Source organism: Phyllobates terribilis, unplaced genomic scaffold (genome assembly GCF_046119375.1).
Source record: "Phyllobates terribilis strain yellow unplaced genomic scaffold, ASM4611937v1 Scaffold_71__1_contigs__length_7168151, whole genome shotgun sequence".
NCBI lineage: Eukaryota > Metazoa > Chordata > Amphibia > Anura > Dendrobatidae > Phyllobates > Phyllobates terribilis.
Genome location: NW_027362831.1, coordinates 3,232,551 through 3,256,293, shown reverse-complemented (window position 1 = coordinate 3,256,293; position 23,743 = coordinate 3,232,551). Strand labels below are relative to the sequence as shown.

General features: G+C 46.3%; 1 protein-coding gene across 1 annotated transcript; it reads right to left on the bottom strand.

Moving 5' to 3' along the window:
* Nucleotides 1-978: 978 nt before the first annotated feature.
* On the bottom strand, nucleotides 979-23,363 carry LOC141194454 (uncharacterized). Its single transcript, XM_073662375.1, has 7 exons — nucleotides 23,308-23,363; nucleotides 17,962-18,043; nucleotides 17,653-17,832; nucleotides 17,446-17,569; nucleotides 17,265-17,362; nucleotides 10,015-10,105; nucleotides 979-4,506 (listed from the first exon to the last, which is right to left on the bottom strand). Exons 2-7 carry the CDS (start codon nucleotides 18,037-18,039, stop codon nucleotides 2,816-2,818), a joined length of 2,262 nt encoding a protein of 753 aa, XP_073518476.1. The 5' UTR covers nucleotides 18,040-18,043; nucleotides 23,308-23,363; the 3' UTR covers nucleotides 979-2,815.
* Nucleotides 23,364-23,743: the final 380 nt, after the last annotated feature.

The window sequence follows — 23,743 nt, the reverse complement described above, 5'->3', positions numbered from 1 at the left end:
TGACAATAATCCCAAGCACACTGCCAGGGCAACGAAAGAGTGGCTTCGTAAGAAGCATTTCAAGGTCCTGCAGTGGCGTAGCCAGTCTCCAGATCTAAACCTTATAAAAAGCTTTGGAGGGAGCTGAAAGTCTGTGTTGCCCAGCGACAGCCCCAAAACATCACTGCTTTAGAGAAGATCTACATGGAGGAATGGGCCAACATACTATCAACAGTGTGTGCCAAAATTGTGAAGACTTACAGAAAACGTTTGACCTCTGGCATTGCCAACAAAGGATATATAACAAAGTATGGAGATGAACTTTTGTAATTGACAAAATACTTATTTTCCACCCAAATTTGAAAAAAAATTCTTTCCAAATCAGACAATGTGATTTTCTGGATTTGTTTCCTCATTTTGTCTCTCATAGTTGAGGTCTATGATGAGGTCTACCTATGATGTCAATTACAGACCTCTCATCTTTTTAAGTGGGAGAACTTGCACAATTCGTGGCTGATTACCGTATTTTTCGGACCATAAGACGCACTTTTTTTCCCCAATATTTGGGAGGAAAATGGGGGGTTCGTCTTATGGTCCGAACGTTACCTGCGGTGGTGGTAAAGTGGCATCGCAGGGCCCTCCAGGAACGCGGTGGTAGTAGCGGCGGTGGCGTCGTCATCAGTGGCAGCAGAGGTGAGCAGCTGGGGCCAGCCACTGTGCCTGGCTGGTACTGGGGCTGGCGCCAGTGTCGGGCTGTGAGCAGCGTGCAGCCTGCGCAGGATTCCGGTGTGCGCAGCCATCTTCCTAGAGCTGTGATCTACAGGAAAAAGGCCGCCCGAGCCGGCGCATGCGTGGACCGGTAGTTCCAGCGGCCATTTTCCTGTAGATCACAGCTCTAGGAAGATGGCCGCGCACACCGGCAACCTGTGCAGGCCGCACTGCTTTGCAGCCTGCACCGACCGCAATCCGGTACTGGCCCCAGCTCGAGACCCCAGCCTCATCCAGAGGCCCCTGCCTCAGTCCCAGCCGGAGGCCACGGCCTCAGTCCCAGCCAGAGGCTTAAGCACAGGAACCAGCCAGGCTAAGGGCCTCAGCCAGGCACAGGCTCCACAGCATCTGACCTCTTCTGCAGCAGCCTCCGACTTCCTGAGGGACCCTGCCTCCTGTGACCCTCACTCCACTGCCCCCCAGGTAAAATGCCGTACCTATTCAGACTATAAGATGGACCCCCATCTTATAAAAAAAAATATTTTTCTATTTTCCACCCCAAAATTTGGGGTGCGTCTTATGGTCCGGTGTGTCTTATATTCCGAAAAATACGGTAAATACTTTTTTCCCCATTGTATTATATGACAGCGCAATTGCAACATTTGGGTGGGTGGCAAAGCGCTGCAAACCCAAATAGTATTAAGGGGTTAATTACCTCAGGAACACCGTGGAATATTCCTATTCATATAGTGCAACTGAATGACCTCGCACACAAGAAATCAATATACCCTACACTTGCTCTACTCTACAAGGTCTGGGATAGGGGTAAAGATATAATGGAAATAGGAGACTGCAATGAATCTACACCTATATGGTTTAATAATAAATATGCAGAGTTCTATAAATTAGAGGGATTCCGGAATTGGGTGGATAAAGGAATATATACGATATAAAACATATTATCTGAAGGGATACTTAAGTCCTTTGATCAATTAAAGGGGGGATTTGGGGTGACAAATAAACAATTGTATAAATATCTACAGTTTCGGCATTCATTTAATGCACAATCAAGATGGACGCCCTTTTGGGTAGAAAATAATACTTTTGTTAAGTTGGTATTAGAGAAGGGAAATCCTAAGGGTCGTATTTCTGATATTTACTGAGTCCTTCTTGATAATTATTTAAAAATATTTCCTTCTCCAGCTAGACAAAAATGGATGGAGATATAGGTCCAATTTCTGAGGATCAATGGAGAGCGGTATTAGAACTGGTACCCCAATTATCTTTACATGAGGCTCAGAGATTTTCCCAGATCATATTAATAATAATCATAGGAAATATAAGACGCCTAGATTCCTATGTAACATAGGATACCGGACTGCCGCTGAATGTCCAAGATGTAAAATGGATGCTGCGGGCCTATTACATCCGCTATGGGAATGCCGGGAGATAGGTAAATACTGGAAAGGCGTTCTGTCTATTATAAAGAGGGTATATAAAATAGATATTCAACCAGACCCAAAAAATGCCTATTAGGTATATTAGAAGATGATATGGAATTTGACCCAATTTCAATAGGGATTTCACATATTTTATTTCAAGCTAGGAAACATATTGCATCCAAATGGATTAACCCCTTACCTCCAGAAATTAGTGAACTCAAAAATAGGATAAATAATATTATCAGATTAGAAAAAGGGGTATATAAAAAACGAAATTCAATTAATACATTAGAGAAAATATGGGGCTTATGGTTGGATACACCTGGAATGCCATCAAGGGGGTTAATGTTGGAGAGACAATGACTTATGGGATTGGCGAGGTCTAATGTTTCATTGTAATGTGTATTGGAATTCCTTAACAAGTGGTATGGGTGATATAGCACACCTATATGTGTATAGGATTATAATGTTTATTACAATATTATGGTTAGATAAGATTTTTCAAAAATGTGAAATGTTAATTGTAAGATATAGTAACTGCAAGTTATCAGACGGGCAAGCTGAAAGGATATACAGGAGAGATGTATGTATGTCATCCCTATGGTATGTTATTTTATTATTGTATGTACTGGTTTCTTGTTTTGTAAAAAAAATAATGAAAAAAATCTCAATAAAAATTTATTGGATTAAAAAAAAATAGAATAGGAAAAAGGCTTCTCCCCTGTGTGAGTTCTCTGGTGCTTAATCAAAACTGATTTTTGGTTAAAACATTTCCCACATTCTGAACAGGAAAAGGGCTTCTCCCCTGTGTGGGTTCTCTTGTGACGATCAAGAATCATTTTACGATTAAAACATTTCCCACATTCTGAACAGGAAAAGGGCTTCTCCCCTTTGTGGGTTCTCTGGTGCTTAATCAAGCCTGATTTCTGGTTAAAACATTTCCCACATTCTGAACAGGAAAAGGGTTTCTCCCCTGTGTGGGTTCTCTTGTGAATATCAAGAATCATTTTACGATTAAAACATTTCCCACATTCTGAACAAGAAAAAGGCTTCTCCCCTGTGTGAATTCTCTTGTGACTATTAAGAATCATTTTACGATTAAAACATTTCCCACATTCTGAACAAGAAAAAGGCTTCTCCCCTGTGTGAATTCTCTTGTGACGATCAAGAATCATTTTACGATTAAAACATTTCCCACATTCTGAACAGGAAAAGGGCTTCTCCCCTGTGTGGGTTCTCTGGTGGCTATCAAGATGCGCTTTCCGGTTAAAACATTTCCCACATTCTGAACATGAAAAAGGCTTCTCCCCTATGTGGGTTCTCTGGTGGTTACTTAGAAACGCTTTCTGGTTAAAACATTTCCCACATTCTGAACATGAAAAAGGCTTCTTCCCTGTGTGGGTTTTGTGGTGCTTAACCAAAGCTGATTTCTGGTTAAAACATTTCCCACATTCTGAACAGGAAAAAGGTTTCTCCCCTGTGTGGGTTCTCTGGTGGCTATCAAGATGCGCTTTCCGGTTAAAACATTTCTCACATTCTGAACATGAAAAAGGCTTCTCCCCTGTGTGGGTTCTCAGGTGGTTAACAAAAACTGATTTGTGGTTAAAACATTTCCCACATTCTGAACAGGAAAAGGGCTTCTCCCCTGTGTGGGTTCTCTGGTGGTTATGAAGATGCGCTTTCCGGTTAAAACATTTTCCACATTCTGAACATGAAAAAGGCTTCTCCCCTGTGTGAGTTCTCTGATGGATACCAAGATGCACTTTCTGGTTAAAACATTTCGAACATTCTGAACATGAAAAAGGCTTCTCCTCTGTGTGGGTTCTCTGGTGATTAACAAAAACTGATTTCTGGTTAAAACATTTCCCACATTCTGAACAGGAAAAGGGCTTCTCCCCTGTGTGAGTTCTCTGGTGGTTATGAAGATGCGCTTTCCGGTTAAAACATTTCCCACATTCTGAACATGAAAAAGGCTTCTCCCCTGAGTGGGTTCTCTGGTGATTAACAAAAACTGATTTCTGGTTAAAACATTTTCCACATTTGGAACAAAAAAATCTATTGTCCGCTGTGTGTATTTTTTGATGTTTAAGAATAGACTTTTCGAGAGTAAAACTATTACCATTTTCTGAACGTGAAAATGATTTCTTTGCTTTAGGAGCAGTTCGTTTTTTAATGCTTATTTCATTTTGATTTTCCTTAGTAGTTGGTAATGAATCAGCAGACAGGATCTGTTTCATAGAATCAGATGATTGATGTTTGCTGTGGAGGGATGATGGTATATCTGGAGTAATGGCATTCACTTCAATTGTATCCTGTGGGATCTCAAGATCATCAGATTTAAAAATCTCCAGTCCCTCTGATCTCCTGGTACAATCATCTGCCAAGAAAAAAAACCACAATTATTAATTTTGAATAAAATGTCAATGAAATGTATATTTTTGAACATTTCTACTTAAAATGTCTAAACAAACACATCCCTGGGCTACATGCTAATCCAGGGAAATGAAGAGATTTATGCTCAAGTTTAAAAATCTATTTTATGAGACACAAATCTAAAAAATAGAGGAATATTTAAAATATTCCTCTATTTTTTAGATTAGTGTCTAATAAAATAGATTTTTAAACTTGAGCATATATCTCTTCATTTCCCTGGATTAGCATGTAGCCCAGGGATGTGTTTGTTTAGATTGATTTAGAAGTGGTATGCAATCTTTATTTATTTTTCTATGGGATTCTTGTGTTAATTGTACTTAAAATGTCTGTAGAAATGGCAAGTTATTGACCGAATGACAGTTCAGAGTCTAATAGAAAACCTCATAGGATGAACCAGTAGAGCGCGGTGTCCAACTGTTTGCTCATTCTGTCTCCAAAATATGGAATAAGAAGCCATCAAACAATGTTATGTAGACAAAAATGATACAAATAAAATCTTCTACTCATCCCACAAAAAGAAGCCCCCACTCAGAGCCATCATCTGTCAGTGGAAAAACAGAGGTTTCCACATTATTAGTGGCTCAAAGGCTCTTGATAATCAGCATGGCTTCCATAAACCAATCCAGCAATATCCGCTTTCCTGAAGTCAGATCTCCCCCTCGCTTCTGAGCCTTGCTGTGCGCCCAAACCACATTTAGCCTCCATGCATTTGGCATTACTATAGTGAGAAGAACCCACTTAATTTACGGTGTGTGTCTCCTGGAGCACAGTCTGGGCACTATGCGTTGGGTAAAAAAATGGGCAATGTGCAATTTTTAAGCACCAACATCCATTGTGTGCTAATTTCTGGAAAGTGCCTGTGGAGTCAAAATAGTCACTACTCCTATAGATTAATTCACTGAGGGTTATAATTAGCAATAGTAAGTCACTTTATGGGGATTTCTATTGCCCTGGTTTTCTGACATTTTGTCATATTAGGGCTTCTATAAATGGTGGGTCCCATCTCCTCTGGGATCTGTTCCTGCAACGTTTGCTTCTCTCACCAGGAGCCGCCTTATTCATCCTGCAGGAGGCGCTGGGGATGGAGGAGACGTCAGAACCAGAAGCTCTGGGCGGTGCAGGCTCTGTGCAGCCAGTAAGATTAGGGTGCCTGGGACCAGTAGTACCATCACGTCTAGCAGTATGGGTGTGTGCTGTCCAGCTGAAGTAATCTTCTCCTTGCTTCAGCCAATTAGAAAGCACCGCACCCTACTAAAGCTGGAAGCACATTGCCGAAAGCTGCCAGATACAGCCTTGTTCTCCTCTGGTTCAGTCCTCTGTGCTCAGCTCCCGGATTGTGTATTTGTTTCCTGCTGTGACCCCGACCCGTTTACTGACTACTCTTGTGTCTTCTGATTTTGTATTTTCTCTGCCCTCCAGGTTCTGACCCGGCTACCTGACTATTCTTCTTCCCATCTCACACCACAGAACAGCAAGTAACACCGTGGCCCAAGCCTAGGGGTCTCTGTGTAAGTCCAGATCCATGTAGAGGGGTTAAATGATGATGAGCAAGATAATCCTGGGATCTGGAAAATGGAGTAAATGTGCCCAGACAGTAGTGTTCAACCGTATATAGGGAATTGTCGGATTCAAGAGAAGTTGGAAAATAATTTGTAAGGTCCATTTGTTTCCTATTATCCTTTGTGAAGAATTCCAAAGATATCACCACATAAAGTGACACACATCAGATTTAAAAATGCCGCTGGCTGTGGGAAGTGGTTAAATCAGAGTATTTTGAGAACTAACTACTATAGTCAAAAACTGACTATAGACAATAAAACATCTACTGAAATGATCAAACTCAACAGTCTCCATCAGTAAGTAGTGAGTAACTAGTGGTGAAACCTCTCTGGGGTAATTAGAGTATGGGGCTCGGTGGCTCTTGGCAATCTAAACTGTCATAAGGGACAATATTTTCTGTCAAATGCGTTTCAAGAAGAAATATTAGACATTGAAAGAGAACTTTTATAATAGTGCAGAGATGAGTGTGTCTTAAATTTAGACCTCGGGCATTGGGAAGATGTAATGGAGACCTTTTAAAGACAACCAGAGAGTTACATAGACACATAAGTGAGTCAGGCCAATCCCACCACAATAAAGGTATCATACAAAATGAACCTGTAAAAAAAGATGGAATAAAAGCTATGTTACATCCCCAACAACAACATATGTATGAGGGGAGAGCTCCAACACTAAACCGGAGTTGCAGTCATTTATCGTGGACCATTGGAGCTACTATGAGTCCTGACCAGAAGAGTAAAGTATTAGTTGTCCCATTTCAGGACAGATTGTGCAGTAATCTGAATTCCTTAGGCTTAAAAACATAATAGAATTTATGACATGGAGTGAATCCATGAAACCAGGGCTCGAGCCAACACATCTCCTGCAGGCGGGAATAAATGTATATTACAGCCATCAGCCACGCACAGCTTAGAGATATATCATGGCACAGGTGTAATATTTTCTGTATAGTTTATCACAATCCTGTTTGAAGTTAGTTGGTTTTAAAAGAAATTGAAAAGTCAGGATAAAGGGAAACTCTGTAAGGAAGGAGAAAATATGAGTATCGTGGCATAAAATTTTTATTTTTATTAAATAACCTTAACCTCTTTACCCCCGTGGGTGGTCTGCACGTTAATGACCAGGCCAATTTTTACAAATCTGACCACTGTCACTTTATGAGGAAATACCTCTGGAACGCTTCAACGGATCCTGCTGATTCTGAGACTGTTTTTCATGACATATTGTACTTCATGATAGTGGTAACATTTCTTCAATATCATTTGCGTTTATTTGTGAAAAAAATCGTAAATTTGGCGAAAATTTTGAAAATTTCGCAATTTTCAAAATTTGAATTTTTCTGCCCTTAAATCAGAGAGATAAATCACACAAAATAGTTAATAAATAACATTTCCCACATATCTACTTTACATCAGCTTAATTTTGGAACCAAAATTTTTTTTATTAGGGAGCTATAAGGGTTAAAAGTTGACCAGCGATTTCTCATTTTTACAACAAAATTTGCAAAACCAATTTTTTAGGGACCACATCACATTTGAAGTCACTTTGAGGGGTCTTTATGACAGAAAATACCCAAAAGTGACACCATTCTTAAAACTGCACTCCTCAAGGTGCTCAAAACCACATTCAAGAACTTTATTAACCCTTCACGTGCGTCACAGGATTTTTTGGAATCTTTGGGAAGAAAAAAATGAACATTTAACTTTTTTCACAAAAATGTTACTTTAGACCCCAATTTTTTTATTTTTGCAGGGGTAACAGGAAAAAATAGACCCCAAAATTTGTTGTGCAATTTCCCCTGAGCACGTAGACACCCCATAAGTGGGGAAAAAACACTGTTTCGGCACAAACAGCGGACGCCATGTTGCGTTTTGAGAGCCCCTAATGTGCCTAAAAAGTGGAAACCCCCCACAAGTGACACCATTTTGGAAACCAGACCCCTCAAGGAACTTATCTACATGTATGGTGAGCACCTTGAACCCCCAGGTGCTTCACAGAAGTTTATAACATGGAGCAGTGAAAATAACATTTTCACATTTTTCCCACAAAAATGTTTTTCAGACCCCAGTTTTGCATTTTCATAAGGGTAACAGGAGAAATTGCACCATGCAACTTGTTGTGCAATCTCTCCTGAGTAAGCTGATACCCCATATGAGGGGGAAAACCACTGATTGGGCGAAGGGCAGGGTTCGGAAGGGAAGGAGCGCCATTTGACTTTTTGAATGTAAAATTTGCTTGAATAATTAGTGGACGCCATGTTGTGTTTGGAGAGCCCCTAGTGTGCCTAAAAAGTGGAAACCCCCCACAAGTGACACCATTTTGGAAACCAGACCCCTCAAGGAACTTATCTAGATTTATGGTGAGCACCCTTAACCCCTGGGTGCTTCACAGAAGTTTAGAACATGAAGCCGTGAAAATAAAAAAATCTAACTTTTTCCACGAAAATTATCTTTTAGCCCCAAATTTTTTAGTTTCACAAGGATAAGAGGAGAAAATGGAACCTAAAAACTGTTGTGCAATTTCTCCTCAGTACGCCAATACCCCATATGTGGGGAAAATACACTGTTTGGGCCCACGTCAGGGTTCAGAAGGGAAGGGCCACTGTGTGACTTTTTGAACACAAAATTGGCTGGAATCAAGAGCGGACGCCATGTCACATTTCGGGAGCCCCTGATGTGCCTAAATAGTGGAAACCCCCACAATTGACTCCATTTTGGAAACTATACCCCTCAATGATTTTATCAAGGGGTATAGTGTACATTTTGAACCCAGAGGTACGACAAAATTTGATAACATTAGGTCATCATATTGAATAAGTTGTCATTAGTCTTGAGCGCAAGTGCTCGCTACTTGAGTTTGCATCGGGTACTCAGTTATGCACCATGTATCACGGGTGCTCGAGTGACATGGTCGAGTCTCTGCCCCGCATGTTTCATGGTTGTTAGACACCCAAAAAAAAACATGCGGGAATTGCTCGTGCATTGCAGGCGATCCCAGCAACGTTTTTTTGGCCGCGAAGCATATGGGGCAGGGACTTGAGCATGTCACTTGACACCCACGATACTCAGTGCATACACGAGCACCCGATGCAAACTCAAGCAGCGAGCACTTGCGATCAACACTGGTCGCCATATCGTCACCATTTTTTTTTTCTTTAATTTTGAAAAAATCCGCCTCTTGAAAAAGCCTCATTTCTAATGGGCAAAATGCGCGTTGAGGCGTGCTATCACCTCCGCACACCCCTCTGTGACACCCAGCATCTGCTTTGGAGCTTAGTGATTTGGTGAGTTTAAGGACACATGTACTTTTAAATTTGACATTCTCTTTGGTTCACATGGGAACCTTGAATGTAATGTGCCTATAATGATATGAATTATGTACTTACTTATCTCCCTTACTACCATCTCATGCTTTTTGGAATATAACATTGAGCTCCCTTTGCACTGCACGGTGGCATGGTGTTTCGATCTATTGCACGCCATGTTAATTATATATATTGGATTTATTGAATCATGTATTTTAAGATTATTTTATAAAAATTATTTTTTTATGCCACGATACTCATATTTTCTCCTTCCTTTCATACCTTTTTGAGTATGCAATTGTTGTGTGTTGGGCTAGTTGTTGTTGGTCTTTGACCGACCTCCCTGGCTAACTATAAAATTATGTGGGCCGTAGTTTGTCTATTAAAGGGAAACTCTGTTGTTATTGTACAGAAATTCACACTTGTCCCTCACTGCACATTTAATTTTGTCGATCATAAAAGTGAACTTTGGCCAGAAAGACTGGACCTGGTCATGTAGGGACCATATGAGCACATTCAGCAGCACAGAAGGGAGAGAAGGTAGATTCATCCAATGTGACTTCTCTGCATTTAGTGGTTACTACTCACCTGGGTAGTCATATGTATGAATCTCCTCTTTACACTGCTCATCACCCCTCACATATGTCTGTATAGTATTAATATTGGTCAAGTCTTCACCCTGAAATAAATATTGTAAAAGTCACAGACAGATGGAGAAGTCACATCTATGATCATCTCTAAGTTGTAGGGCGGCGGTGCAGTAACTGAGGCAGTGACCCAAGTAAGTCCAACATAAGCAGCTTTTATTCAGCAGACTCACGGGTAAACAGAAAAGTACTCCAGTACGCAGCAGGGTTAACGCAAGTCCATAACAATGGTTGCTGGGGGCAACGGCCGCGCCGAGCCGCTCAGAGCCTGACGGGTGCAGAGCCTTCCCAGGCGTGGGTGCAGCTACTCACAGGTCCTCCGGGCTTTCCTGCTATGCTCCTAGAAGGTCCCAACACTGAACAACACTAATCCTTAATGCAGGGGTTTTAAAGGACCTGTGGCAAGAGCCACTGGAAAACCTGGGTTGGAGGGAGGAGGCAGCCCCACTGCCTTCCTGTAGCCACCTCCAAGAAATGAAGGCCCTGCCGTGTTTTACTTAATCTGCCTTAGAGAGATAGCCTGACCAGGTCAATGCTCACCTTCATTCCTGCATTGCAGCCATAGCGGTTGTAACATACCTGGCGGCGTCCTTGCATAGTGGTCCATCTCCCACTGTGCAAGAGCGCGCACTTGATCTCCAGTCCAGAATGTCTCTCTGGCTTCCCTCCATGCTGTCTGTCTGTGTCTGTTTCTGCTGCTTAAGGGCGGCGCCCGATCATTTCCTGCTTTTTGTACCTGCTGTGGGTCACACCCCTTGTGCGTCCTCAGCTTATTGCTGTCTGTCACCTGGTATTTAACCCAGCTGCCCCAATCAATCCCTGCCTGAGCATTGTGTTTCATTCAGTGTGTGCTTTCACTCTGAAGGTGCCAGGTCCCGTTCTGTGTTCTCTTGTCTGCCTATCCTGGAGGCTGTATTTCCAGGCCTGTCTGAACACGCTCCTAGCCTGTTCCTCCCGCCTTCTAGGGGCCGATTACCTAGACCCGCTCCTGTATCTTGTCTGTCCTGTCTGAACACGCTCCTAGCCTGTTCCTCCCGCCTTCTAGGGGCCGATTACCTAGACCCGCTCCTGTATCTTGTCTGTCCTGTCTGAACACGCTCCTTGCCTGTTCGTTCTGCCTCTCTGGGGGCCGTATTCCCAGACCCGCTCCTGTATCCCGCTGCAGTGTCGGTCTCCTCCGTACACTCAGTTCCAGTCTGAACTCTCTTCTATCTTTTACCTGTTTTTTCTGTATGTCCGTTCCTTTCCTTTTTCTGCAGAGTCTGAACTCGTACCTAACTCCTGCTTGTTGTCTCTGTACTCCCGTTTGTGAGTTTGTGGTCCACTCGCTACTTCACTGCAAGTACCCTGTGGGTATCTGGCTCTGCCTTTCCCTTCCTGTCTGTTCCGTGTGTACTGAGCCCTGTCCCCCCTGCTCTGCCTTGCTCACCGCTCTGGCGGTTCTAGCCTGCTCTGCCTTGCTCACTGCTCGGCAGCCTTGCTCCGCTCTGACCCTTTTGCTCACTGCTCCGGCAGCCTTGCTCCGCTCTGACCCTTTTGCTCGCTGCTCCGGCAGCCTTGCTCCGCTCTGCTCTTGCTCACCGCTCCTGGCGGTCTCGTCCTGCTCTGCTCTTGCTCACCGCTCCAGGCGGCCTCGTCCTGCTCTGCTCTTGCTCACCGCTTCTGGCGGTCTCGTCCTGCTCTGCTCTTGCTCCCCGCTTCAGGCGGTCTCGTCCTGCTCTGCTCTTGCTCACCGCTCCAGGCGGTCTCGTCCTGCTCTGCTCTTGCTCACCGCTCCAGGCGGTCTCGTCCTGCTCTGCTCTTGCTAACCGCTCCAGGCGGTCTCGTCCTGCTCTGCTCTTGCTCACCGCTCCAGGCGGTCTCGTCCTGCTCTGCTCTTGCTCACCGCTCCAGGCGGTCTCGTCCTGCTCTGCTCTTGCTCACCGCTCCAGGCGGTCTCGTCCTGTTTTGCTCTTGCTCACCGCTCCAGGCAGCCTCGTCCTGCTCTGCTCTTGCTCACCGCTCCAGGCGGTCTCGTCCTGCTCTGCTCTTGCTCACCGCTCCAGGCGGTCTCGTCCTGCTCTGCTCTCGCTCACCGCTCCGGGCGGTCTCGTCCTGCTCTGCTCTCGCTCACCGCTCCAGGCGGTCTCGTCCTGCTCTGCTCTCGCTCACCGCTCCGGGCGGTCTCGTCCTGCTCTGCTCTCGCTCACCGCTCCGGGCGGTCTCGTCCTGCTCTGCTCTCGCTCACCGCTCCGGGCGGTCTCGTCCTGCTCTGCTCTCGCTCACCGCTCCGGGCGGTCTCGTCCTGCTCTGCTCTCGCTCACCGCTCCGGGCGGTCTCGTCCTGCCCTGCTCTCGCTCACCTCTTTGGGCAGCCTCACTCTGCTGTGTTTGTCCGCCACATCTGTGGTTCTGTTCCAGAGTCCCAGTGTGTACTGGGTCCTATCCCGCCTGTGTTCCTACCTGCTAGTGCCTTCCTGTCTGCACTCTAGCCGTGCTTGCCTGTACCCCCCTGCCTGCATACCAGTCGTGCCTGCCTATTCCCACCAGTCTGTGTGCCAGCCTAACCAGTCTGTTCCTGTATTCCCCTGTGTGGGTCAACAGCCGTGTCCGGGGTCTGTCCTGGAGTAGCACCTGGTCCCTCTGCTCGGTTCCTCCTTGGTGCACTGGCGTCGTATGCCGTCGTGCGACCCTGGTCGGATCGGGTGAATACCTAGTTACGCCCCTCCAGGCATTCACTCTCCGGCACGGTCCAGTGGAATCACACGCACACTCCGCTCAGCCAGGGCGTGTGCATTACAGCATGCTCAGGCCATGGTTCCCGTTGAGCCCCACGGCCTTCGCTCTCTGAGACGTTTTCCAGTGAATACGTGCATTAAAAATAAATAAAAATTTTTTTTTCTTTAGCTGAGTTCCAGGCGAAGTACGCACCCGTCCAGATGGATCTTTCTGCACTCGTTCCTGCGGATCCGCCACGGTACTTTGGGGATCCAAAACAAAGTCATGCATTTGTGGAGCAATGCATGCTACACTTCAAGGCCTACCCTCTCTATTTTCCTTCCGATTGGGCTAAAGTGGCCTTTATGATTGACTACCTAGCGGGTGATGCCTTGAAATGGGTCACCCCCCTATGGGAAGCATGGGATCCTGTCGTCCTTGACCTGCAGGCCTTCCTGGTGGCCTTTCGTATGGTCTTCGAGGACCCTAACCCTGAAGCCCCTGCTGAAGCTTCGCTTCCCAATATCCCGGAGCAGCCCCGACGAGTAATGTGTGTGGGTAGCGCACTAGTCCTCCTGCCCGAAGAAACTACTGCCCACCCAGAATCCACACAGGATGACTACGCTCTCTGGAATACTTCTCACAACCTCAAGAGGCAGTCCAGAAGTGCTAGACGTAGAGACAAGCCGTCACGCCAGGGTCTGTCCTCCCTGAGACCTTCTGACCCCAACCTTGAGGTCCCTACTGAAGCTTCATCTCCCTGTATCCCGGAGAAGCCCCAACGGGTAATGTGCGTGGGTAGTGCTCCAGTTCTCCTGCCCGAAGAGACTACTGCCCATCCAGACTCCACACAGGAGAACTTCCTGCACCCGGCATCAGATGCTTCACCCACTTTAACCAGTGTGCATGTCCAAGGATGCTCCGAAGCTGTGATTACCTCCGAGTCTGTGCACCTCTACTACTTGGCGGAGGACCCCCTGTTGCCTCCTGAATCCTCCGGGATACCACTCGATGACAAATGGAGAGAGACTTCTCTACACCCGGTACTCGATACTTTGTCCGCTCCGTCTTGTGAGCCTGACAATGGGTACCCCAAAGTGGTAGTTACCCCCGAGTCTCTACACCCCTCCGACCAGGCGGAGGACCTCCAGTTGTCTCCAGAACCCTTCGGGGTGCTACCTGGTAGCGAAAGGACAGAGACTCTCCTATACTCTGTACCTGATACCTCGCTCGCTTCGTCCAGTGAGTCCAACCTAGTGTACTCCGAAGCACAGGTTACTCCCGAGTCTCTACACCCCTCCAACCAGGCGGAGGACCTCCAGTTGTCTCCAGAACCCTTCGGGGTGCTACCTGGTAGCGAAAGGACAGAGACTCTCCTATACTCTGTACCTGATACCTCGCTCGCTTCGTCCAGTGAGTCCAACCTAGTGTACTCCGAAGCAGAGGTTACTCCCGAGTCTCTACACCTCTCCGACCGGGCGGAGGACCTCCAGTTGTCTCCAGAACCCTTCGGGGTGCCACCTGGTGGTGAATGGACAGAGACTTTCCTATATCCTGGATCTGATACCTCGCTTGCTTCGTCCAGTGAGTCCGACCTAGTGTACTCTGAAGCAGAGGTTACCCATGAGTCTCTACACCCCTCTGACCAGGCGGAGGACCTCCAGTTGTCTCCAGAACCCTTCGGGGTGCCACCTGGTGGTGAATGGACAGAGACTTTCCAATACTCGGTACCCGATACGTCGCCTGCTTCGTCCAGTGAGTCCGACCTAGTGTACTCTGAAGCAGATGCTTTCTCCGAGCCTCTGCACTCTTCTGACCCGGCGGAGGACCTCCAGTTGTTTCCTGAATCCTCCGGGGTACCACCAGATAACAAAGAGACAGTGACTTTTCCTCATCCTGTACCTGATAACCCGTCTATTTCTTCCTGTGAGTTTGACAAGATGTACCTCGAAGCAGAGATTACCCCCAAGTCTCTGCTCCCCTCCAACCCGGTGGAGGACTTCCAGTTGTCTCCTGTACCCTCTGGGGTGCCACCTGAAAATATGTGGAGAGAGACTTCCTTGTGTGCTGTTCCTGGTACTCCACCCGTTTTGTCTGTTGCTGAGGATGGCTGGATAGGAGGTAGCATCCTAGCTAACCAGATGAGACCAGTTTTTCCTGTGGACAGTGGAAGTGATCTCCTTGAAGTGAAGGATTGGCCCTCGAATTCCCTGCGGAAGATTCTGGCCGGCCTGAAGAAGAGGGGGCGTAAGGGGGGGGGTACTGTAACATACCTGGCGGCGTCCTTGCATAGTGGTCCATCTCCCACTGTGCAAGAGCGTGCACTTAATCTCCAGTCCAGAATGTCTCTCTGGCTTCCCTCCATGCTGTCTGTTTGTGTCTGTTTCTGCTGCTTAAGGGCGGCGCCCGATCACTTCCTGCTTTTTGTACCTGCTGTGGGTCACACCCCTTGTGCGTCCTCAGCCTATTGCTGTCTGTCACCTGGTATTTAACCCAGCTGCCCCAATCAATCCCTGCCTGAGCATTGTGTTTCATTCAGTGTGTGCTTTCACTCTGAAGGTGCCAGGTCCCGTTCTGTGTTCTCTTGTCTGCCTATCCTGGAGGCTGTATTTCCAGGCCTGTCTGAACACGCTCCTAGCCTGTTCCTCCCGCCTTCTAGGGGCCGATTACCTAGACCCGCTCCTGTATCTTGTCTGTCCTGTCTGAACACGCTCCTTGCCTGTTCGTTCTGCCTCTCTGGGGGCCGTATTCCCAGACCCGCTCCTGTATCCCGCTGCAGTGTCGGTCTCCTCCGTACACTCAGTTCCAGTCTGAACTCTCTCCTATCTTTTACCTGTTTTTTCTGTATGTCCGTTCCTTTCCTTTTTCTGCAGAGTCTGAACTCGTACCTAACTCCTGCTTGTTGTCTCTGTACTCCCGTTTGTGAGTTTGTGGACCACTCGCTACTTCACTGCAAGTACCCTGTGGGTATCTGGCTCTGCCTTTCCCTTCCTGTCTGTTCCGTGTGTACTGAGCCCTGTCCCCCCTGCTCTGCCTTGCTCACCGCTCTGGCGGTTCTAGCCTGCTCTGCCTTGCTCACTGCTCGGCAGCCTTGCTCCGCTCTGACCCTTTTGTTCACTGCTCCGGCAGCCTTGCTCCGCTCTGACCCTTTTGCTCGCTGCTCCGGCAGCCTTGCTCCGCTCTGCTCTTGCTCACCGCTCCTGGCGGTCTCGTCCTGCTCTGCTCTTGCTCACCGCTCCAGGCGGCCTCGTCCTGCTCTGCTCTTGCTCACCGCTTCTGGCGGTCTCGTCCTGCCCTGCTCTTGCTCACCGCTCCTGGCGGTCTCGTCCTGCTCTGCTCTTGCTCACCGCTCCAGGCGGTCTCGTCCTGCTCTGCTCTTGCTCACCGCTCCAGACGGTCTCGTCCTCCTCTGCTCTTGCTCACCGCTCCAGGCGGTCTCGTCCTGCTCTGCTCTTGCTCACCGCTCCAGGCGGCCTCGTCCTGCTCTGCTCTTGCTCACCGCTCCAGGCGGTCTCGTCCTGCTCTGCTCTTGCTCACCGCTCCAGTCGGTCTCGTCCTGCTCTGCTCTCGCTCACCGCTCCGGGCGGTCTCGTCCTGCTCTGCTCTTGCTCACCGCTCCGGGCGGTCTCGTCCTGCTCTGCTCTCGCTCACCGCTCCGGGCGGTCTCGTCCTGCTCTGCTCTCGCTCACCGCTCCGGGCGGTCTCGTCCTGCTCTGCTCTCGCTCACCGCTCCGGGCGGTCTCATCCTGCTCTGCTCTCGCTCACCGCTCCGGGCGGTCTCATCCTGCCCTGCTCTCGCTCACCTCTCTGGGCGGCCTCACTCTGCTGTGTTTGTCCGCCACATCTGTGGTTCTGTTCCAGAGTCCCAGTGTGTACTGGGTCCTATCCCGCCTGTGTTCCTACCTGCTAGTGCCTTCCTGTCTGCACTCTAGCCGTGCTTGCCTGTACCCCCCTGCCTGCATACCCGCCTGCCTGCATACCAGTCGTGCCTGCCTATTCCCACCAGTCTGTGTGCCAGCCTAACCAGTCTGTTCCTGTATTCCCCTGTGTGGGTCAACAGCCGTGTCCGGGGTCTGTCCTGGAGTAGCACCTGGTCCCTCTGCTCGGTTCCTCCTTGGTGCACTGGCGTCGTATGCCGTCGTGCGACCCTGGTCGGATCGGGTGAATACCTAGTTACGCCCCTCCAGGCATTCACTCTCTGGCACGGTCCAGTGGAATCACACGCCGCTCAGCCCGGGCGTGTTCATTACAGCGGTGTCTGTGACTGCAATGCACACCAACGGGTTTAATAGGTCTCTGTACACATTCTGGGGGATATATAACGTCCCTCGTATACGATCCCAGTCACTGCCTCACAAAGTCTGTCATCTCCACCGTCCTCAGTGCACAAGTATAAAACATATAATACTGGTGGATAAAACAAGACTGAGCACAAGACCTTCACAAATGTCTACACATCATAGGGGAGATCTCTTGACATCTTATCTCCATCTACCTGATGATCCTGAGGAACATTGGGATCTTCTTGTTTACAATCCTGTGGAAGAAGAGGACGGGGACATCTCTCTGGTGTTGTCCTCTTACTGGATAGATCTGGAGGAAACACATACAGAGACTGAATTCATTCTTTACATACAGATAATTATAGGCCGTGTGTATTTAGTCCTGTCTATTACCTGGTGATGTGAGGGGCTGGGGAACCTCCATCATGATGTTCCTGTACAGATCTTTGTGTCCTTCTAAATACTCCCACTCCTCCATGGATAAATAGACAGCGACATCCTGACACCTTATAGGAACCTGACACATACAATGATACCGTCATCCCCCCAATCCCTCCATAGCGTTACTGTATAATGTCCCAGCATTCCCAGCAGTGTCACCTCTCCAGTCAGCAGCTCAATCATCTTGTAGGTGAGTTCTAGGATCTTCTGGTCATTGATGTTCTTGTGTATCAGGGGGTGAGATGGAGGTCCTGTGATTGGGCTCAGGGGTTTTCCCCATTCCTCAGACACAGGGTCCTGACAGCGCTCACTAGAGGTCTTCTTCACTACTGTGTAATCCTGGTTATGGAGAGACACATTGATAAATCGCACTACAGACATTTCCAGAGTCCTCACCTCTCCAGTTCTGTCCATCTGTTATTCCCATAGATAAGAATGATGTAATGTGACGTCATCAGAATCTCTCACCTCTCCAGTAAGCCGGAAGAGGATCTCTAGGGTGAGGTGTAATATCCTCTCCGCCATCTTCTTTCTGTCTCTATCCATTCTTCTATAGGAAAATTATATAGATAAATTATTAGTATCTCATATTGTGGGAATCTGAGTGGATTGAAGACGAGTTGGTGTAAAATATATAAAATTTTGTGTAATAAAAAAATTAATAGCATTGTGATGCCGGTATAAAGCAATAATGTGGTAGAGCACTTCATACATCTTGAGGTCACACAGAGATACCGATGTGCTATCAGTTGGGATTATGGAAGTTATAAAATAATTCAGTAATATAACAATATAAAGAAACAGCAGTCTTTGTGCAGCCAATAAAATATGTTAATGGTTTATTTGTATACATCTCACCACTCCACAATAAGTTCTAGAAAGAAGAGGTCTTCTATCTCCACCACCTACTCTACACTGTGTGCACAATTATTAGGCAATTTGTATTTTTGATGATTACTTTTATTATTTAACATCTCCAGTGCTGTTGGTCAATCCAAAGGGTAATAAACCTGAATATTTAAGAAAGTAAAAGTGAGGTGTTATCTTAGGAGAATATCTCTGTGTCCAGAATTATTATGCAACTATATGAAAAATGTAAATTTTCCATCTTAATTGTTTATTTTCATCTGGTATATTGAGAATAAGACCCAAACAACTCAATGTCCAAAAATACATTTCTGACATTTAATAAAAATTTATCAGTGACCAATATAGCCACCCTTCTTCTCAATACCAGTGATAAGCCATCCATCCATGGAGTCCATTAGTTTCTTAATCTGTTGACGATCATCTTTGTGGGCAGCACCAGGCAAACACTTCTCAGAGAGGGGACTGTTCTCCTTCACCATAAATCTCGAGTTTAAGAAAAGCTCAAAAGTTCTCAGGAAGGTTTAGATCCAGTGAGGAAAAAGTCATGTCATTAGTCTTTCATTAAGGCCTTTCCAGGTACTGAGCAGTGAAGACTTCGATGCTGCGATTGAGCATTCTCCCGCAGAACAATCCTGTTGTTTCTTTTTTTAAAGATGCAGATTTTTTCTGTACCTCTGTTTAAAGAAAGCATCATCTAAAAACTGGCAGTAGGTTTGGGATTTGATTTTGAGTCCACATTCAATTAAAAAAAAGTCCAACTAGCTCATCTGTAGTAATACCAGCCCATAGCATTCCCCAACTCCATCTCGCTGGCGTCTGAGTTGAAGTCTAGGTCTGTGCCCATTAATGATTCAGCCACGAGCCATCCATCTGCTCCGTCGAGAGTCACTCTCATCAGTCCATAAAACCTTTTTAAAAAAATCTGTCTTCAGCTTTCTTTTGGTTAAGTCTTGATGTTTGCATGCACTTGTGTCTTGTTGGTGGTGATTGATATTCAGCCTCGGTCTTGTCTCTGAGCACTGAACACCTAGTTCTTCTGGGCCTCCAGGGAGGCTGCAATTCTGGAATACGACAGTACTGGAGGATAATATCTTCCTGGTCGCTTCACGTTTGAGTCTTCTGAAATCTTTTGCAGTTAATGTTATGCTGTATATTTTTTTTTCAACCCTGTAGACTTTTGAAGCTTCCGTGGTCACTCCCCAATATCTGAGCAATTTAAGGAGTGCTGCATCCCTCTGTAAGACTTTTAACCATTTTTGACTTTTTAGAGTCAGTTAAAACTCTTTTTGGCCCATTTTGTCTGAGAACAAGAAGCTGTCTAATAACCCCCCCCCCCCCTGATAAAGGGTGTCAATATCCATAGGCCACACACCCCTCATTACACAAATACACATCACCTGATCTACTTTATTTTTCGGACTGTAAAACGCACCGGACCATAAGATGCACCTAGGTTTTAGAAAAGGAAAATAGAAAAAAAAATTTAAGCCAAAAATGTGGTCATGATGCCCTGTTAAGGGGGAGGGGGTCTACTGCTGACACTGTTATAGGGGTATTGTCCCCCAATTCTGTTAATATGCCCCATCCTGGTATATATGGCCCCCTTTTCCCTGTTATATGTGGCCCTCATCCCCATCCTGATATGCATGGCCCCCTCTTCCCTCTTCCTGGTATGTATGGCACCCTTCATTCTGGTATGTATGGCCCCCCTCACACCCATCCTGGCATGTATGGCACCTTCATCCCTCTTCTTCGTATGTATGGTACCTTCATTCCTCTTCCTGGTATGTATGGCACTCTTCATCCCTGTGTGTATGGCCGCCTTCATCCCTGTATGTATGGACCTCTTCATCTCTGTATGTATGGCCCCGCTCATGCCTCATCCCTGTATGCATGGCCCCCCTTATGCCTCATCCCTGTATGCATGGCCCCCTTTATCCTTGCATGCATGGCCCCCTTCATCCCTGTATGTATGGCCCCCTCATCCTGGTATGCTTGGCACCCCCTGATCTCCATCACGCCGCACAGAAAAAAATAAACAATCATACTCACCTCCTCTCTCCTCCAGCGCTGTGTTCCGCTCTGTGCCGGAATAGTCACTGCTCCCCACGCTGGGACTGCGTGCGTGGGGAGCAGTGACCTTCATTCTCCCTAATAGCGCGCACGCTGTAGCCGTAGCACGGCTCCTGCTGTGCTCGGCTGTCAACATGCCCGCTATCAAAGTCCATTAATATTCACCACACCCATGGGATATTCACTGGGTGTGGGGAGCAGTGAATATTCATTTTCTTTAGTAGCGGGCACAGTGTAGGCTGCAGCAGGCGGCTGCTGCCTCCTGTGCCCCACTACTTCGCCACTGTCACTGTCACTTCCCTCACAGCTACAGTATTTATGTATATCGGACTTTAAGACGCACCTCCGACTTATCTCCAAAATTTTGGAGGAAAAAAGGTGCGTCTTATAGTCTGAAAAATACAGTACTTCATCCAATAACAAATGTTTATATAGCTTGCATTTGTAAAATTTGCATAAAAATGATCATATGGTCAAAATATTCACTGGCCTAATAATTGCGCGCACAGTGTATGTTTCAAAGTGATCAAGAAAACTATTTTTTATTCTCACCTGCTATAATCTATGGGTGCAATGTTCAGGAATCATCCCTCAATCCATAGATCGTGGATTACACATCTCACCCCTGACAAAGCCAAAAAGTGAAAATAGTTGGGCAATAATCTGACACTTGTCTCCATTGTGATTATGATATGTTATAAGCAAGTTTAAATCTCTCAGTTATGTTAATGTGTATTAGGGGTGCACTGTTTTTCTTATGGTAATACAAAAAGAAACACTGGCATGGTGGCAACTAGCAGGGTGCAGTGCATGCTCAGGTGTTACAAAAAATAAATGATTACAAACATATCCTGTAGATAACAGCAAAAGAGGAGAAGAACCCTATTAGTGGTGTGGGCTGTGGGGCACTAAAACTATGGGGGTAACAAAGATGAGGATCATTACTGCATATGGCAATGAGAGGGGGGCTATTACTTTGTAGGGCACTATAGATGGTTATAGCACTATGTGGAAGTGGGGACAAATGGGCAGGACAACTAAGGAGAGTAATGAAAAATATATATATGAAAAAGACAAAATATTAAAAAACACACAAACAATAAATGTTTATATCATTCCCCTCCCCCCAAAGTAAATAGCAAAATGTAATACATTGAAAAAATTATTCGGTATTGCCATGCACGTAACTGCCTGAATTAATAACATTTTGAAATATTTTTTCCCATGTGGTATAAATTGAAACACTAGGAATAATGTTTTTTGATCACTTCAATTCCACATAAAAATGTAATAAAAAGCTATTAAAATGTCATATTTCCTCCAAAATTGTATCAGCAAAAACAAAGAAAACAAGAAATAATCATTGAAACCGGACCATCGATGGAAGAATGAAAATAGTTACAGGTCTCAGAAAATGGCGACACGAAAAAATTGTTAGATACTAAATTTTCAGCCCAGGTGACATCACACCTGTAGAGCATTAGACCGCTGCAGTCAACCACTGATCTCAGAACTGATGACTATTTATTCAGTATGACTCGTTGAGCTCAGTGACTGGCTGCAGTTGTCACACACGCTAAAGACATGACATCACCACTGCAGCCTATAAAGAAGACCCGAGCAGCAGCAGAGAGCCGGCGCTGGAGCAGGGGAAGGTGAGTAATGCTGATTGTAGTATTTGTTACACAGACTTGTAGATTGTGTTCAGAACACTGAAAGGGGAAACCTCTTCTATGATACTCCTCTCTGCTGTTAGTCCAGGGCACATTGTGATGTTCAAAGTTATAATGAGCTTTAGCCTGAGGACAGACAGGAATAATTATGAGATGGCCACATCATGCTGAGGACTTTGCCACACACTTCAAAATAAAGATCTACCAATTAAGGCAAGTCTTTATTTTCCCACCACCACAACCCCTTCGTGTACCAGACCAATTCCCTTTTCCTATTACCTCCCTCTCCAACATCATTGAAGGACAGCTTACTCGCCTCCTCTACAAATCACACCTCACCACTTGTGCACTCGACCCCATCCCACCTCCTCCCCAACCTCACTACCCCACTTATCCCGGCCCTAACCCACCTCTTCTACCTATCAATATTCTGGTACCTTCCTTTCTGCTTTCAAACATGCCACAATCATGCCTGCCCTCAAAAAACCATCCCTCGACCCGCCCGCTATGTCAAACTATCGCCCCATATCGCTGCTACCATTCGCTTCCAAACTCCTTCAGCAACATGTACACACTAAACTTTCTTCCCATCTCTCATCTAACTTGCTCTTCGACAACCTACAATCCGGCTTCAGCCCCCATCATTCCACTGAAACTGCCCTGACCAAAATTGCTAATGACTTACAGCCAAAGCTAACAGACAATTCTCCATACTCCTCCTTCTAGTCTGTCCTCTGCCTTCGACACAGTTGACCACTGCTTCCTACTACAGATCCTCTCTTCCTTTGGTGTCAAAAGACCTCGCCCCATCCTAGAAAGACTCATACCTTTCCAGCTGCACATTCAGCGTCTCCCACTCCCACACTACCTCCTCAGCCCACCCTCTCTGTTGGAGAGGCTCTGTCCTAGGAACCCTACTCTTCTTCATCTATACCCTTGGCCTGTGACAGCTCATAAATCCCATGGCTTCCAGCACCATCTGTACGCTGATGACACCCAGATCTACCTCTCTGGCCCAGACGTCACCTCTCTGCTGTCCAGAGTCCCGGAGTGTCCATCAGCCATATCCGCCTCCTTCTCCTCTCGCTTCCTCAAGCTCAACGGTGATAATAATGTGTGTACAGCGCTGCGGAGTATGGAGGCGATATAGAAGGGAGAGGAATATCCCGATAGAGAGTAATGGGGAATCTCCACATACCTCCACCTGCAGAGTCGCCACCACTTATATGGCTGTTCTGTGCGCACAGGACCTGTGATGAGGTCACAGGAGGGGAGGAGTCAGGGGTCACATGATCAGGGGCCTCAGTGGGTGCAGGACTCTGCTTTGCTGGATTATGGGTGGGGTCTGTATGCCCCCAGTTTGCAGATAATTACAGATTGTTCTCAGTGGGAAACAAGATGATCCTGGAGGTCTGATGTCTTTAATGGCTAAGAAGAGAAATAATGATGTCACCAGCGAGCTGCTGTCAGACATCTTAGGTGTCACCAGTCCATGAGGAAGAGACCGGAGTACCTTATCTATTATCTATCTATCATCTATTATCTATCTATCATCTATCTATCATCTATCTATTATCTATCTATCATCTATCTATTATCTATCTATCATCTATTTATTATCTATCATCTATGTA

Bases quoted from the DNA above. Each gene is read 5' to 3' on its own strand.
- LOC141194454 (XM_073662375.1), bottom strand. From the start codon at position 18,039: ATGGATAGAGACAGAAAGAAGATGGCGGAGAGGATATTACACCTCACC. The intron at 17,833-17,961 runs GTGAGAGATTCT...CTCCATAACCAG, and splicing joins TCTTCCGGCTTACTGGAGAG to GATTACACAGTAGTGAAGAA. The intron at 10,106-17,264 runs GTAGATGGAGAT...TATTTATTTCAG, and splicing joins ATGTTCCTCAGGATCATCAG to GGTGAAGACTTGACCAATAT.